The sequence below is a fragment of the Anas platyrhynchos genome, chromosome 4, assembly GCF_047663525.1.
Source record: "Anas platyrhynchos isolate ZD024472 breed Pekin duck chromosome 4, IASCAAS_PekinDuck_T2T, whole genome shotgun sequence".
Lineage (NCBI taxonomy): Eukaryota > Metazoa > Chordata > Aves > Anseriformes > Anatidae > Anas > Anas platyrhynchos.
This window is the reverse complement of record NC_092590.1, coordinates 6,557,050-6,573,306: the sequence shown is the minus strand read 5'-3', so window position 1 is coordinate 6,573,306 and position 16,257 is coordinate 6,557,050. Positions and strand designations below refer to the sequence as shown.

Sequence of the window (16,257 nt, the reverse complement as noted above, 5' to 3'; positions counted from 1 at the left end):
TCAGGTATTTTCAGAAGATAATACAAGTTTTTTATCTGGGCAACTACAGAAATAGCAGTCACAGTGGCAGAAGATTGTTCCTTTATTCTGTTTCTGTTAGTTTATGTTTGGTTAGATTTTGGCTGGCTTTCTATAGCAAGAATGTTTTATTGCTTTTCTAAATCTCTTGGGCATTTTGTCAATCTTCAGTAGGGTAAATCTTCTTATCACCCATTTAGCTCTCTGATTTTGAATTTTTGGGAACAAAAAGCTACTTTACTGTTGTCTTACAGCAGCCATGTTAGTGTCTATCTGCTCATGACAGGTCTTAGGCCCGAACTCACCTCCATCTGTTCTGGGATAATCTGATGGGAAATTAAGTGACACTTCCTTTTTATATGACCTCTAGCCTTGCATTAGAGAATTCCTATTTCTGATCTTCCCTAACACACAAACAAAACATCTGTAATTCAAAATTAACTTTTTTCTTTTTTTTTTTTTTTTTAAGACAGTTTTTCCCCACATAAGCAGTAATAACCCTGACAGAGATTCCAGAGTAGGCCCTTTCATTAAACAAGCCCATCTATTCTTACTTAATGGGTAGGCAAAGCAGCGCTTCATGTTGCTGGAGAGGGTAGAAACACAGAGTGGCATCAGCACCTCAGAGACAGACGAAACCTTTTGCTTGATTTCATCTTCCTGTGGAGACACCAGCAATTTTTCTGTTTGTAAGCCAAGACAGACAGGCTTACACCTGCTGCGGTCTGAAAGAAGGAACCCTAGGTTAATGTGATGCTGGGCCCGAGAGGCTACCCTAGCTGGCACGATGCTACACTTCCATGTACCCAGACTCCAGCCTAGAATCACTTTGCAACAAGCTCGTTCTTAACACAGAGTGAAGGAGCAACAATGCCTGTAGGCAGAGAAGATCTTCAGTCACTTTTAATTTTGACAATGGGTTTATACAATGGATCCTTTTGATCTGAGAGCAAAGTTAAAAAGACATATATGTTTCACATCAGGAAAGCTCTGCTGGCTGCTAATCACAGATTTTGGATTGTTATTAGAAGTATCTTATGAATTCTTATGGGTTAGGAACAGTAGTGTAAGTACCTCTGAGTCAGATCTCCCTTCAGAGTCAAGAAGAGTTGACTTTAAACATTCAATTGCTATGAAACCCTCATCCTAGGATTTGGTTGATTTTTACAGCATTTTATTCCTGTAAGAGCTTTAGGAGAAAAAAAAAAAACCTACAACTTTATGGTTTGATGTTTGTGTACGGTGATGATGTTTGTGTACCACAAGTAGGACTTGAGTACAGTCTGCTGCAAACTTGGCTACACCAAAGGTTGTTTTTGTTTTGCTTTGCTGTGTTTTGTTTGTTTTGTTTTTTTCTTGTTTAGGTATGTTGGGAAAGAATATAAAGAAGAAAAAGGGCTTCTTCATCATTTCAGTGATGTGGAACGACAAATGACTGCTCAGTACTACGTGACGGAATTCAACAAGAGGCTGTATGAGCAAAAGGTCCCTACCCAAATCTTTTATATCCCATCTGCCGTACTTCTGGTAAGAGCTGTCTTCAAAGCAATAGCACGGAATTGATGGGAAGTGGGTCATAAGTCAGATTGACTTTAAATTACTAGTAGGTAGGCCGCCTGTAGGTGACGTGCTGTAATTCATGTGATCTTACCTGGTAGGTGTACTTGATTGTTCAGGACAGAAGACATCCTTCAAACGGCTATCACAGAAAAGCTCTTTTCCTATTAGTTAGTTCCTATTAATTAGTTCCTATTAGGAGAGGAATAGGTCTCTATATAAAGAAGTGGCCCACCTCAGAGAGAGGAATGGGGCCTGCCTGAGCAGAAGTGCTCTCCCTCTCTCCAAGACACCGTCTGCTCCTTTTCCAATTGTCCCTGGCAAAGAACCAGCTCCGCCACATCTCTGTGTGGTCTGTGCTCTGTAAGGAGAAGGAAATGCCCATGCACTCCCTGAAGGTGAGCTCACGCTGATGGTGAGGATAGACTAGTGGAAACAGCAGGGCTTTGAGCTTCAGCAGGACCACAGGTCCATCAGGCACCTCTCACTGGGGACCATTCTGCCCCTACATCCCAACAGTTCAGCCTCAGACATTGCCTGCTGGGAGAGGCAAGAACCAAGTGGCTGAGAGAGAGCTGGCTGGGATGTGGAGAGTTATCCGAGCAAGCCTAGGGGGAAGGCACAGCAAAGTCATGAGAATTTATTGTGTCTGGAGTGGGTTGAAAAAAACAAGAAGCCTGAAGTAAGAAGTTTTGAAGAAAAAGCAGTTTGGGGTTAGTCTTTAAACAGCAACAAACAGCAACTAAAATACCCACAACTCAACTGAAGAGCAGCCACATTAGATCAGGGAAGATGGCTATTTGTCCACTCGGTTTCAAACACACAGAGTTTGAGGAGGCTGCGTTCAACACACTCTTAGGGCACACCTCAGGGATCATACTGGCCTTCTGTGTTTCAGAAGAGTAGCCAGGACAGCTGTTGCTGCTCTTACTACCCTCTCTGCTCTGCGAGATGTCTGCAAGGGCAGCAAAGCCATGGACAGGTGGCCCTGCTGTGGCAGCACCCAGTCTGAGTGCTTAGAGGCAGGAGCCACATCTGTGTGATCTGGCACCAAGGTTAAACCAGACATCCAGCCCTCCGGGGGAAAGTTACAGGTCTTTTCCAAGTTCTTATGCTTAACTTTCAGCTGGACTTGTGTTTCAGATACGGAGAGCTAAGTAGCCTGCCTTTCCCTGCCTGCTGCAGAGCTGAGTTCACTGTTATTAGTATGTGTATGAATTCACAATATTAGTATGAGTATGACAGCATGATATGTATATTACTGTGTCTGCAAGCCGTTCTGGCAGTAGGTCTGGCTCTATGCCACTTGCTAATAAGGCCTAATGAGAGCCTGGCACCAGCACTTACTAGTCTCTGAAGACAGAAATTACTTTAAAAAAAAAAAAAAAAGCAGCAACAACAACAAAAACTACAACAATAACAACAAAAAAAAAATCACCCAGTGGTTATTTGCACATTGAAGAAGGACCAGGTGCAAGTTTATTCAAATCTTTTCATCTTTTTTGCTTGTTCTTTAGACGGTTTCCTGAAAGAAGTTCCTCACTTGCTGAACAAACTAGATATTTTGATAGAATTTGTTGCTCGGTTTGGCCTGCCAGGCTGGCTTTGTGTTGGTGCCATCGTTGCTCTAGTGAAATGTGAGCTCTAAGCAGCCTGTGTTTTGAATCAGCAGTGGGTTAATACGGGGGATATTTCCATCTATCTTATGACAAAAAGTTCTAGGAGGAAAATGCAAACATTCCCTTAGAGGAGCTTTAGCATTCTTGCTTTCACATCTCTGCTTGGACGACTGTCACTGAAACTCTCTTTTCAGATACTGGAAAACAGAACAATAAAAGGATGTGTGAGCGTGGAGCCCTACATCCTGGGGGAGTTTGTGAAGCTGTCCAATAACACAAAGGTGGTAAAGAACGAGTACAAAGCCACAGAGTATGGCCTGGCCTATGGCCACTTCTCCTACGAGTACTCCAATGGAACAGACGTCGTTGTTGACCTGCAAGGTTTGTATTGCGGTGAACTCCCTTTATTGCACATCCCCTCAAGCAGCAGAATATGCTGTACGAGGACATATCCTCTCTAAACGACATAAGGTGAGGGAGGTACGTGCAGGTGTGTTTCTGCTGTAAGCAGTGCTTTTTTCCTCTGCTGTGTCACAGCAAGAGCAGAGAAGCTGCACGCTCCCCAGAGTGCCACAGGAGCTGTCTGCACCCAATTAGGCTAAAGCCAGGCTGCGAGGATGTGTCCTGTGGAAACACCTGAAGGAGAACCACTAAAATAGACAGCGGGTTCTGTCACACTTCCTCCTTCCCAAAATTGGCAAGCCTAAAGTAATTCCCTGTTTAGTTAATTGAGAACTGAGCTCTTTGGTTAAAAGCCAGAGGTTTTTCAACCTTTCAGAATCAACCTTCATCACACGGGTGTCTCTGGGATGTCCAAGCAATATTCATTCAGTACCTCCTGGGGTTTCATTCTGCTTTTGCTGACACAGGGGTAAGCTGGGAACCACTGAACTGACTTGAGCAGAGTGTGGGCTGTGCCAAGTGCTGGGTGGGATAGCACAAGGGCTGTGATGCTTGGTAAAAAAAGATGTATCCTTTCTTCTGCAGGCTGGGTGACAGGGAACGGGAAAGGCCTCATCTACCTCACAGACCCACAGATTCATTCTGTTAATAGCAAAGATGTTTCACGATCTAACTTCGGGAAGAGAGGGATTTATTACTTCTTCAATAACCAACATGTGGAGTGCAATGAAATCTGTCGTTGCCTTTCTTTAACGAGACCCTCAGTAGAGCCGCCAATGTAGACTCACACAGGAGAACCAAGCAGAAGATGATCCATAAGATGGGCAGTACCTTATCCTACACACTTCTAGGAGCATGTTGTCTTTGTGAGAACAGAGGCCTGAGATGACGTGAGTCTGGTCAGCCATTACCTGCATCATTTTGGGAAAGTCCTGGTCCGTGCATCCCAGCTGGTATTACCATGTTACCATCTTGTGTACCATCTGAAACGCTTGTTCTTATAGCCATCTGTCAGACTTTGCAGAAGACTGTAAGAGGAGGCAGAAAGCAGCCTCCAAAATTCAGCTAGAGGTGCGTTACAAGACTATATAAACCAGTGCATCAGCAGACCCAGTGAGGGCAACAGGCACCATCTGCTCTTCGGAAATGGAGTAGGAAACAGAGCGAGACAGAAGCAGAGACTTGTGTTTCAACCATCTGTAAAATGCACAGAAAGTTGTATAAATGCTTCCGGGAACAAATGGTGATGTTTCGGGTTGTTAAAAAATAAAAGCACAATTTCTTTCAGAGGGGTATGTACGTATAGGTGTGACCACACAACATTTAAATAGAAGGAAATATGGTTTTAACTGCAGCAGCCAAAAGAGTCTGCTGTTCTTCAAGGAGAAAAATACTGGTATTGAGCCAGGAAAAACTATACATGAATAATTTAGGCCTGCTACATTGAAGAAACTCTTGGGAGAGAGTGGAAATGTTCTCACTTAAGAACAGCACATCTCTTCTGACTGTAATGGACCTGTGAACACCGTAAGTTTTGTGAATGATTCTGTGACTAATTCCCACAAAAAAATCTCTCCAGGCACAAATGCAGACCCTAGTACAAAGGAGTGCTTCCAGGGGGAGGCCAGCATCGAATCAGCACTGGCACAGGCACAGGGTGAGCAGCTTCGGTGCCCACTTGGGTTCCTCCTAGAGGAGAACAGCTCCTCCCTCTGAGCTGCACACCCTTACTCAGCACACCCTTAGTGCAGTACAAGCTGCAGGAAGACTCCCAGTTACCACAAGATCCTCCAGCACAAAATCCAGTTGTCACCACCCACAGGAGCTCCGTCCAGGGCTTATTGCTTGCAAACCTGTTTTGGCATGGCTGGCCCATCAGACTGTGGTTCAATGCCTCCGAGGGCAGTGCACAGCCCTGGCTCTATGGCTACGTGAGCTGGTTTGCTGTGTGAGCTAGGCACTCACAGGTACAGCTCACATCAGCTATTCAGAGCAGGTGCTGGGGCTTTAAGGGGTTGCTTGTGAGTGAAAGAGGTGTCCTCTAAGTGGTATCTTTACACACTGCCCCTATCAACAGCCCACACCAAGACCTTATCCTCTCACCTGGGCTAGAGGCAGTTGCAGCTTTCTGCATTTTGTGAAACAATCTTTTGTGGGAATTTATTTTGTTGTCTTGTGTTGCTTTGTTTTATTTTAAACTAAAACCTGACGTTCATTCAGGTGACCTCCTTGGACACTCATGAGCCACGACCTGGGGAACTTGTAAGTATGAAATGCAGAGTTATTTTTTCCTGCACAGGCTGCTTAGGTGGTAAGAATCAAACCTGACAGCACAGTCCGGGAATGTGTACACTGCAGAGGGCATATTTTGCACATAGAGGCTGCATCTGCTTTTCTATTCCACTGGAGAGCAAAAGAGATCTTCGGCTCTTTCGGCACACCTCTCCCGGTGTTATTGTCCTAACCGGGAGGCCGAAAGCTACTTCTGTGAAATTTCAAGAAAGAGGTGTGTATATTCCCCTTAGTTCCACATCTGGCAGGAATAGCAGGACTGGACTGAACACTGACTGCTGCTCAGGAACCCGCCTCTCTAGCTGAAATAAAATATGACGAGACTTTGGTGTTACTCTTCAAAGACTATGCCAAGGCATCCAGAGTGTGTGCGTGTGCAGTCATCCATGTACTAGGGGATTCTTCATCTGAAAAATGGTACGTAGCTTCCCTGCTACATCCAAGGTCACTAGCTCCCTCCACTGAAAATGCTCTCTTCTCTTCTCCTCCAAACCCGGAGGTTCCCTGCCCCATGGCCCGAGGGCTGGGACTGCTTCTTTTGGGAGATTTGCGTCGTGAGAAAGGGAACACGGCATTAAATTTCCAAAAAGATGGGTCCCCAGCAGCACGGCGTTAGCTTTAACAAAACCATAAGCTTTTGTTTCTGCAACTGGCAGAGATTTTTAGGCTTTTGTTGCCGCTTTTTAGCAATGCTATTGTTTTCTACGTGGTTTGTGCCGAGTTGTTTGGAAAGATGCCCTATCACTGTGCTGAACAATTAGAGCTAGGTGTAAAGAGTGAGAAGCAAGAGAGAAAAAAAAATTAAATCTCTTTATTATGGTGCATAAACCTTCAGTGCTGGGGAGCTGGGCAGCTGCACAGGAAGAAAAATGCATTCAAAAATATAATGCTAGTGTGAATAATCCTTTCTCGAATGCTGCTTGCAGACTGCTTCAGCTTTGTCAGGTGAACTTGAACTGGGCCATCAGATTTGCTGTCGTTCCCATTGCACACTGTCTATCACCCCGGGGCATTCACCATCTTGACTGTTGTTAAAAGGGAGCGAACAATCCATCATTGAGCCCGGGAGTCACTCGCTCATAGAAAAGTAAAATCGGCATGTGACGGTACACTCAGCCCCAGTGTTTCGCAGATTAAAGTGATACATGAAAACTCACGTGTTACTGGGAAGATTAAGCCAGTTATCTTGTTCTGCAGCCAATAAAGGGCTGCCTTGTCTGCGGCAGGAGGGGAACGCTGGCTTTAACCAAGTGACAGAAATTGCGCATACGGAGCTTCGTGCAGCCGCAAAGCAGAGCTCTAAACTGCCAAGGGGAAACAAAGATGGTCAGCAAGATTTTGGGAATTAACCAGCAGCAGCGATGCTGCGTTAAAGCCTTTTCCTTCTCTATAGAGACAATTAAAAACAAAACAAAACCTCCCTAACAATCCCTGCAGAACAAAGTGTCCTCGCGCACTGTCAACAGCCAGCCCCGCGGCGCCTGTTGTAAAGTGTGTGTGGTTTAGAGACCCGCAAAAAGCAACGCCTTTTCCAGCCTCTGCTTCTTGTTTGACCAAAGAAAATGTGTTTAGATATGCTTTTGAATAAATTCTTGTGTGGGGAATCTTAATATCTGGAGTACTTCCTAATATAGGGTATTAGCATTTAGCAGCTGGTTTCTTTTGTTGCTTTATGTAAGACATTTTCCCACCCCAGCTAAACGTACGGCTACTGACAGATCTTTGAATGAGCAATTCAGGGAAGTCAATGTCGAGTGTCAGCCTGCCCAGTTCCCACCTAAAGCCAGCACCGTAACGTTTAGCCTGGTAGCTTCCATCGGTCGCAACCTCCGCAGGCTTGGGCTCGTGTTTGGAGCTCTCAGAGCTTTGCTCAGCGCCCTGCCATTAGCCGGTGCTTGAGCACTGAGCTTGCCTTAATAATGACGTGTCCACACATATCCAACAGCCTTTGGGCAGCCGTAGCACGTACGTGGCCCGAAACACACAGAACTTGGGCTGCGGGTTGATGCGGTGTATGGTACAAACGGGGGGCTAACGGGGGAGCTCAGCAGCTGTCTCGGAGCACTTAATCTTTCGGCTGGAAGCATCAGCTTAGAGCTACTGGACAAAAATGTCTCCTTCCTGCTATTTCCTCTGGCTTCAGAAGAAAGTCATGTGAACCAACCAAGATTTCCATTGTTTTGTGTTATTTGTTGTTTTGTTTTATTTTTTTTTCATGGGCATTCAGTCTTGTATTACTTGCTACCCAATGTGCTTTTTAGTTTTTTTTTTTTTAATCACACCACAGTCTCAAGCGTGAGGCGAGAGCCACAGATTAGGAAGCAGTCACCTCATGGTCGCTACGAAATGAGAGAAGCTGCGCTGCATTAGAGCAGTGAAATATTGTCATCAGCTGTAGGGGCATAAAGCCTGCAGGACTTACATTCACCTGGTAAAAGCAGTAAGCCAAGCACAAAAGCTTTCTGCTGCTGACAGCGTGGCAATGAGCTCTTTCCCGAGCTTTGGGGAAGGTGTTTGGTGAAGGAAGTTTGTGCTGTTAGAAGTCCCTCTGCGAGCACCCAGGCGAAAGACAGAGGCCTCGCGTGCTTTGCTGCACGCACTCTTGCATAAAAATCAGTCAATTAGAGACTGAAAGGGAACATGTTCAACAACCGAAGCCTATTATAGCTGGGCACGAGGAGCGCAGGCGGAACTGGGGCATCATCAGGCCTTGGCAGAGGGCGCGAGGCGGGCGACATGGCGCTGACACCTGCATCCTCACCCAGACCAGGCCCGGGAGATTCAGCGGGTGGGAGAAGCCAGCACAAGCACCCAGGGGCGCCCAGGCTTTCCCCCCTCCGCTGCCAGGCTGAAGCCCAAGCGGCCGTGCCGGACACGGGAGGCACGGGGCTGCTGCCTGCCCCGCGCGGGCCGTCACGTTAATAGGGGATGATTTGCAAACGGCGTCCCCCCCCCCCCGCCGCCCCCCGGCCCCCCTCTGCCCGACTCCCGCTTTTCTGCTCAATGGCACAGATGCTGCTTTGTGCTGCCCAGGACCAAGCAGCTATTAGCAGCAAATCCAGCGAGGGAAATTAATGAAGGCGACTACTAATAAAAGGCAGCTCAGGACAGCCATACCAACTTGCTCCAAGCGGTAATTAACTTTTCTAAAACTCACGAAGGTAAATATGCCATCAGCTTTGGTCCGGACCCTCTCCTTTTTAATCAAGGCAGGGGGATGGGAGGAGGCCCGGTCCCTGCTGCCCTCCGGCACAGCAGCCCGCCTTCCCTCTGCCCGCTGCACGGCTTTTCCTCAAGGCGGCTTTTAAAGTGCTCTGTCTCCAGTCCCAGCACTGCCAGCTCACCGCCCATGTTGCATTCAGCACTGCGGGCTGCGGGGAGGAAAGCACAGCCCAAAGCTTGCTGTGCTGGCCCAGAGGCTCAGTGCTAAGCCCGAGCTCAGGTTTGCCCCACGGTGACAGCAAAAACGTGTGCCAAGCCCGCACAGACAGCACAGCATCACGGCTTTAAGGCAGGATGCTTCCCGAGGAGGAAGGTGTCAGCTGGGCACAAGTCAAGACAGGTTTAGAGATGCAAGACTTTGCCCAGCCCAAGGCATCCCTCTACACTGGGTAAAAATCCCACCAAGACTTCTGCTCGTGGAAGGGGTCCGCAGCGCTACAGCTGCTGCACAAACGCGTGCTGAGCTGCGGTGAGTGCTTGGGACTGCTTTGTCCGTACAGTGCAGGAATGGGGGCTGCACAGGTCAAATCCAGACAAAAAGAAGGCAAAGTTTTACCAGACAAGCCCAAACCCTTACAGGAGGTGTTTTCTATGGCTCGGTTCCTGAGAGATCAGGTGCAGCCCCCCAGCCCCTATGGCTGTGTGGAGCGCTGCGCTCCCCTTGCCACAGCGATGTCCTTGTCCCTGTCCCACAGGGCCGGGTCCTCGGCCAGGACGCGCCCCAGGGCCAGCTGCTTTCCCCAGGCCCATGGGCATACCCCCATTTGTATGTTTTACAGATATTTTGGGGTGTGATCTCGTTGAAGAGGCATTGCATTTCTCTAAAAGTTGTCTTTGTGTGGAAATAAGGTGTAACTGTCTAATCTCCCAGATGATTGGCCCTTTCAATTAAAACCACATTATGCAAAAAAAATAATGAATCCTGTGTTAAAAAAGCAGCCCACGTGTGCTTAATTACTTAATGTAATATACATTTCAATAACGAAGTCATTAGAGCACCCTGTAGGAGGTCCTGTAACAGGTGAACCCTAATCCAGTTGCTTCACAGCATAATGGCATTACTTTATTTATTTATTTTTTTAAATTTTATTTTCTGCCATCACAAAACCAAAGCCTCCTCGTGACAATAAAATCATGAGAAAAATCTCCATAACAGGAGTAAATCAAGGCCAGGCCATGCATCCCACGTGTGAAATGCGTGCTGGGGAGCGGGGAAGGCCGCGTGGTGGCCGGCCGTGCAGGCCGGGCTTGCTCTGTGCAAACACACAGGTGCACCAGCGGGTTGTGTAGCACACGAGAGGAAAGAAAGTGGCAGCCCTTGGGGTGAGGTGGGCTCCCCGTAGCTATTTGTGAGCCAGGGGTGTGTACAAACCCCTCTCTGGAGCCACAGAGCAGCCCGGCAGGCTCCAGCAGTGCAGAGCAGCTTTTATGCACAATGTGCAGAAGGATCATAAACACACTTTAAAGGGAAGACAACCTCTTTGTCACGAGGAATTACACTTTTTCAACAAGGTGCAGCCGTGGAAACAGCTCCCTGGCTCCCCCACTCCATCCCAAGGGGCACTTTTGCCTTTTACACCTGCAGCCCAGTACCAGGCCCACTGCAGGGCTCTGGGCCCACGGGCTGCTTTCCTGAGGCTCTGGGCAGCCACTGGGATTTTGCTAATAATTTGCGACCCTCCGGCTTTGCAGCAGTGCCTGCAGCCAGGAAGGGACCGGGGAAGGGCTGTGGGACCCCCATCCACCCCCTTCTCTTTCCCATCTGCCCGTCGGGATGGGTGATGCTCCCCATCACCACCACGGCACGAGGGCAAGCCAGGCATCGGGCTCCTTGTTGGCATTCCTGGAGTTTAATCGTTAGAGGGGTTGTTCACAGAGAAAGACAGAGCCATCCCGCTCCTGACAGGCCACCCCACACGCTGCCAGCCCCACTGAAAGGACGCCTCCTGTTTTGTTCCTTCTGGCCCACGGCAGATTTGGGGGGACACAGCTTCATATCGCTGGCCACATCAAAGCCGTGATTATGCAAATGCGCCCACTTTTTTCTCTTTCTTTTTCTTTTTTTTTTCTTTTTTTTTTTTTCTGTCCTCCAGGAATTATTTATCACACAATAACCCCCCTGCCAGGGGGGGAAACAATAGATCAGGCTCGATAGCACCGCTCGCCTGAGGCTGCGGGGAAGGGGGGGCGAACCCCCGCACGTTTTATTGGGCTAACCTAATTTCACTAATTCTCTTTTCACACGTTCCTTTTTCTTTCTTTCTTTTTTTTTTTTTTTTTTTTCCCTTTTGCCCCCTTCGGGGACGTCGCTCGCCGGGCCGGGTTTCACGCTCCCAGGATCCGGGGGCACCGGGCAGATTCATGTGCCGCGCGGTTTATTTAATTAATACATTCAGCCGCCTCCGCTGGTTTTTAATGATTTCCAGGTGTTTGCACCCAGAAGTCACAAAGCGCTGCTGGGCACACGGGGCGATGATTGAAGGGCCTCGGAGTGCGCCAGACACCCCCCGGCCCTGCCAGCGATGGACTAATGGCGCTGGGCTAAAAACGCCCTGGTTTGGGCTCGTGGCACAGGCACGGAGGATGAGGATGCCCAGCCAGTGCAGGGCAGTGATGGAGCAAGGAAGGACTGGAAGGATGAAGGGTGAGGGCAGACTGGCTGCTCCTGTTCAGCACTTTTTTGGGTGCCCTGTGCAGGAGACAACGTCTCCATGGGACAACCAGAGACATCCCCGGAGGTGCTCTGAGCTCCCCCCGGCCCTGCCCGTGGTGTGGGTTTCACCAGAACATGAGAGAGATGAAGGAACGGAGCCTTCCTCTTTCAGCCAAAACCCCAAACCAGTTTTTATTTAAGCTCACTCATTTTTATTTTCTGGGTAGCGTTTATGTCCTACGTCCCTCTCGGTGATACTCAGGAGCCATCGGTTTGAAGAAGGGTTTTAGGCAGTTACATCTTCTGCAGCGGGAGGTAAAAGTCGATCCTCAGCGAGCTCCCAGTGCACCTAAACGCAGCATTGCTGCTAGAGAAACCACAGGATGCAGGCGACGTGCTGCTGTAGGGGTGATTGTGTGTATTTCTGGTGGCTCCTTTCCACACCACAGCCAGTTCTGGGGGCTCCCTTTGCTGGGAGAAGAAGGGATTTTGTTCTTGTCCCCCTCATCCCCGATTATCTTATCACCCCAAAAGTGACTGCACCAACGCTGGGACTAAGCTGACATCCCAGAGTTTAGTCTCACTCCTATTCCACTGGGGGGGGGGGGAAAAATAAGGAAAAGAGGTGTGTGTAGGGGGGTGTTTTTGAAGAAGCAAACCAGAATTTTAGAAATGAAAACGTATGTGAGAGCTCTGATGAACCCTGGAGCACTTGCAAGGGGGCACACACCTGGGTCACCCCATCGCACCCCACAAACTTGGCTGGGTCCCGGGGGGCTCCTTGCCCAGCCCACCCCAATTTTTGGCAGAGCCCAGGGCAATTGCCAGCCCCCCTGTGCCGGAGGAGCCCCCCAGCTCCTGACAGGTGGCACGCCAGCCAAAAAAAGCAGCAAACCAAGTTATGAAAATTAGATATTTTATTTATATTTTATGACGAGAACAGTCCCTTTGCTCTTCGGCTGTAAATACATACTAGAATAAACTCTGTAAATTATACAAAAAAATACATATTTTCCATGAAATCTTTCTTTATAATAAATAAATGTGAACACGTGTGTGGCTGATCGCTGTAATGTTCCGTGTCTGTTTAGGTTTTCAGTCTGTTGATTTATTTTTAATCTCCTGAAAGAAGGGGGGAGTTCCTCGTCCCCTAAAGGTCGAAATAAATAATGCATGACGAGTCCTCCCTCCCGATCCACACCCCCCCTTTCCCTTGACGTTGTTTTTTCTTCTTTTTTTTTTTTTTTTTTTTCCCTTTTGATAGAGAGTTCAGCCTAAATTTCCACGCTTGCATTCAGCCCTCACAAAGCCTACAAATTATACAATGACTTCTAACCTGGCCCCCTAACAAAACAACTCAACTTTTTCTTTTTTTTTTCTCTCTCTCTCTGCGGACCCCCCCACCCCACCCCAAACCTCGTAAATCACAAGAGACAGCTGGCGAAACGGGGAGCGGGAGGGAAGGAGGGTTGGGAGGGGGGGGGGGGACAACACACACAGAAGCTGGGGGAGCGGACAAAGTGCAACGTCGGAGGTGGGGACAGAGGAAATTTGGGACGGGGATGGGGTGGGGGAGAAAATCTGGGGAGGGGGCTGCGGGGCTAGAGGCAGCGGCGGGGCTGCGGCGGCGGCGGCGGCGGGGGGGGCACGAAGCGGCCCCGGGGGGGCGCCCAGTGCTCGGCGTCGGACGCGGAGCCGTCGGGGCTGGCGGGCGATAAAGTGCAGGCGTAGGGGGAGGCGGAGGGCGCCGGGCTGCAGGACGAGGCCGGCGAGGGGCTGGCTTCCAGCCCGCCGTCGGGGCCGGCCCTGGCCGCCGCCGCCGCCCCCCCGGCCAGGCGCAGCGTCTCGGTGAGCGCCCAGATGTAGTTGTGGGCGAAGCGCAGCGTCTCGATCTTGGTGAGCTTGGCGTCCTCCGGGAAGGTGGGCAGCACGTCCCGCAGGGCGTCCAGCGCCGCGTTCAGGTGGTGCATGCGGTTGCGCTCCCGGTTGTTGGCTTTCAGCCGCCGGCTCCGCTTCAGGCGCTGCGCAGCCTCCGCCGTGCGGCACCGCCCCGGCCGCCGCTTCCCCTCCCTGCGCCGCGGCCCCGACGGCCGGGCAGAGCCGGGCCGGGCCGGGGAAGCCGCCTCCTCCTCCCCTTCCTCCTCCTCCTCTTCCTCCTCCTCCTCCTCCTCCTCGTCGCCGGCGCTGGACGGCAGCGAGGGGGCGGGCGAGGCGAGCCCCAGCAGCAGCAGCTCGTCCTCCGCCGGCGGCGCGGGGCTCTCCGCCTTCACCAGCATCCTCCTGGGGGGGGGGGGGGGAAAGGAGGAGGAGGAGGAGGAGGAGGGAGGATTTTTGGGGAGGGGGGGGAAAGGCGGGGAGAGAGGGGGGCGGGGGGGAGCGGCCCGGGGCCCGTCGGCTGCGTGTCTGGCACACGACCCTCCTTAACACCCCTTATATACCCCGCGGGGAACAATCAAACCTGCCCCCCGCCGCCCCGCCCGACGCCCGGCCCCGGCCTCAGCCCCGGCCCCCGGCCTCTCCCCCCCCCTATTTCTCCCCCCTTTTCCCCGTGCCCCCCCTCGGAGCCTCGCGCTCGGCTGGAGCGTGCCGCTAATTTATTAATGAATGGGGGGGGCGCGGGGCGCGCGCGGGAGCCGGCGCCATTCAGCAGCCCCGGGCGGGGGGCGGGGGGTTGAAGGGGGGTGGGGGGGGCTCCGACGGCCCCAGGCCAGCCGTGTGCGCTGGGTCCGGGTCGGGTTTGGGGGGCGCCTTTTCCTTCTTGGTGTTGTTTCGGGTTTTTTTTTAAGCAGGTTTTGGGTTTGGGGTCGGGTTTGGGTTGGGTTTTTTCCCCCTTTTTACGACCCACATGCACTGCAGAAGACTTTTTGCGAAGCACGCTGATCCTATAACACCATTACTAATAAAAATAACCAGAAGCAAGCTGCAAACACCCCGGGAAGCCTCCTAAACCCTGCCCGGATGGACCGTGGGGACCGCTGACAGCCAGCGGGGTCCGGGTGCCTGTGTGGTCCCACAAGGGCCGGGCGGCTCGGGGGAGAGCCGAGGGGGCGGCGGGGTGCCCGCTGTCCTGCGGGGGTCAAACTGTTCAACTTCAGCCCCTTCGGCAGCCTCCGTCCTCCCTCCGTTAGGGGAACAAAAGGGCCAAAGCGGGCGACGCTCAAGAAGCGGGAGCACAATGATTTAAGCTTATCGCACGGCCCAGAAATAAAGGGCGCTGAGCTGGTGTGCGGGAGAGGGGGAGACCTTCAGAAAGGCTTTGTTTGCCCTAAGCAGATTGAACTCTCAGGCGACCCGGTAGCCCTAAAAGTTTAGGGTCTGTGTTGCCGAGAGACCTCTGGACGCGGCCCGTCCGCGCTTCGACCCCACAAGTTGCGAGCGGGCGCTGACGGCTCGCCAGGCCCCGCTGCCACAGGTGAATGGGGGGGGAATATGGGGAGGTCAAAGCACGTCCCCTCCCCAAAGGGTACTGGGGCCAGGAACCCAAAAAGCAGTGTGAGGAGGGATGGGGCAGGGGCTGCCCTGCGGGGTCCGGACTTTGGGGTCCTTTCGGGGACAAGGTGGACCCCCTCGGGCAGCGCTGCCCCGGCATCCTGCCCCAGCCCCCCCGGGGCAGCCAAGCCCCTCGTTGGGACGGGGACGATTGTTCCCGGCGGATTTGCATGGCAGGTGCAGGCCTGCGGAGCGATTTTGCAACCCGCAGCCCCGCCGCCCACCCCCCAAAAGGGTTTGCCTCCCCCCCCTTGTGAAAAAAGGCCGCCGGTGCCTTCCTTTCCCATGAAGAAGAGAAGAAGCTTGAGGATCGCGTGAACACGCTTCAGTTTTCTTATTCTTTTCTATAGATGTGGGGAAAAGAACAGCCGATTGTGTGAAAAACCCAGTGCCTGCAAAAAGGGACATTGGCCATCCAGGCGAAGGTGCGCGAGGGAGAGCACTAATCGCTGAACCAGGAGACAAATACGATTACCAGCTCCGAGCCTTGAGTCAGAAAGTCTCATAGACTTTAAGATGTTAATCCCCAACATAATCCTTCCTTTGGCGTGTAGGAATAGTGCAGCCACAAGAGTTGTTTTGTTATTTATATTGGCGTTTAATAAAACTCAGCCAGTGGTGAATGGGCTGCCCACTCTCCAATGGTAATTAATTCCCTATTTCAGTGACCCAATTGTGCTGGGATAGAGCAGTGGGACAGTCCCACTGCCCCAACCCGCCTTTGTGCAGCTACACAGCTCTCGTGCTTCAACAGCTATGGAAACTCATTCTTTTGATGTCATTCAATGAGTTTTCCTTGGGCATCTTCTAAACTTCAAGGACCCTTTTCTTTCTCAAACGCATGAAAAGCAGGACTAGCTTGACCACCTCTGTAGAATTTAATGATTTGGTGAAAGGGCCTTTTTTGGGGGTTTGTGTAAGGAAAGAGAGAAAGAAAATTTGGCAGGCTGCTATCAAACGGGGGGCTATCCAAACTCGAGCGCGCCGAACTCATTCAGCTCCCGA

General features: G+C 51.0%; 2 protein-coding genes and 1 long non-coding RNA gene across 9 annotated transcripts in view; 2 read left to right on the top strand and 1 right to left on the bottom strand.

Moving 5' to 3' along the window:
• ALPK1 (alpha kinase 1) overlaps nucleotides 1-4,883 on the top strand; it is a 40,442-nt gene extending 35,559 nt beyond the window's left edge. For all 7 annotated transcript variants that reach the window (XM_072036906.1, XM_072036909.1, XM_072036903.1 and 4 more), the window contains 3 exons: nucleotides 1,383-1,545; nucleotides 3,389-3,575; nucleotides 4,182-4,883. In XM_072036906.1, the coding sequence (XP_071893007.1) occupies nucleotides 1,383-1,545; nucleotides 3,389-3,575; nucleotides 4,182-4,378 (547 nt within the window). In that variant the 3' untranslated portion in view covers nucleotides 4,379-4,883. The remainder of the gene's footprint in view (nucleotides 1-1,382; nucleotides 1,546-3,388; nucleotides 3,576-4,181) is intronic.
• A 7,608-nt stretch (nucleotides 4,884-12,491) lies between these two features.
• NEUROG2 (neurogenin 2) lies at nucleotides 12,492-14,405 on the bottom strand. The gene has a single exon (XM_027456592.3). It carries the CDS (start codon nucleotides 14,037-14,039, stop codon nucleotides 13,365-13,367), a length of 675 nt encoding a protein of 224 aa, XP_027312393.3. The 5' UTR covers nucleotides 14,040-14,405; the 3' UTR covers nucleotides 12,492-13,364.
• Nucleotides 14,406-14,561: 156 nt separating this feature from the next.
• LOC140002392 (uncharacterized) lies at nucleotides 14,562-15,883 on the top strand. Its single transcript, XR_011808769.1, has 2 exons — nucleotides 14,562-15,175; nucleotides 15,603-15,883. It is a non-coding gene; the product is annotated as an uncharacterized lncRNA (long non-coding RNA).
• The last annotated feature ends 374 nt before the right edge of the window (nucleotides 15,884-16,257 follow it).

What these genes read in the sequence shown, in the direction of transcription:
- NEUROG2 (XM_027456592.3), bottom strand. Translation starts at nt 14,039, where the DNA reads ATGCTGGTGAAGGCGGAGAGCCCCGCGCCGCCGGCGGAGGACGAGCTG.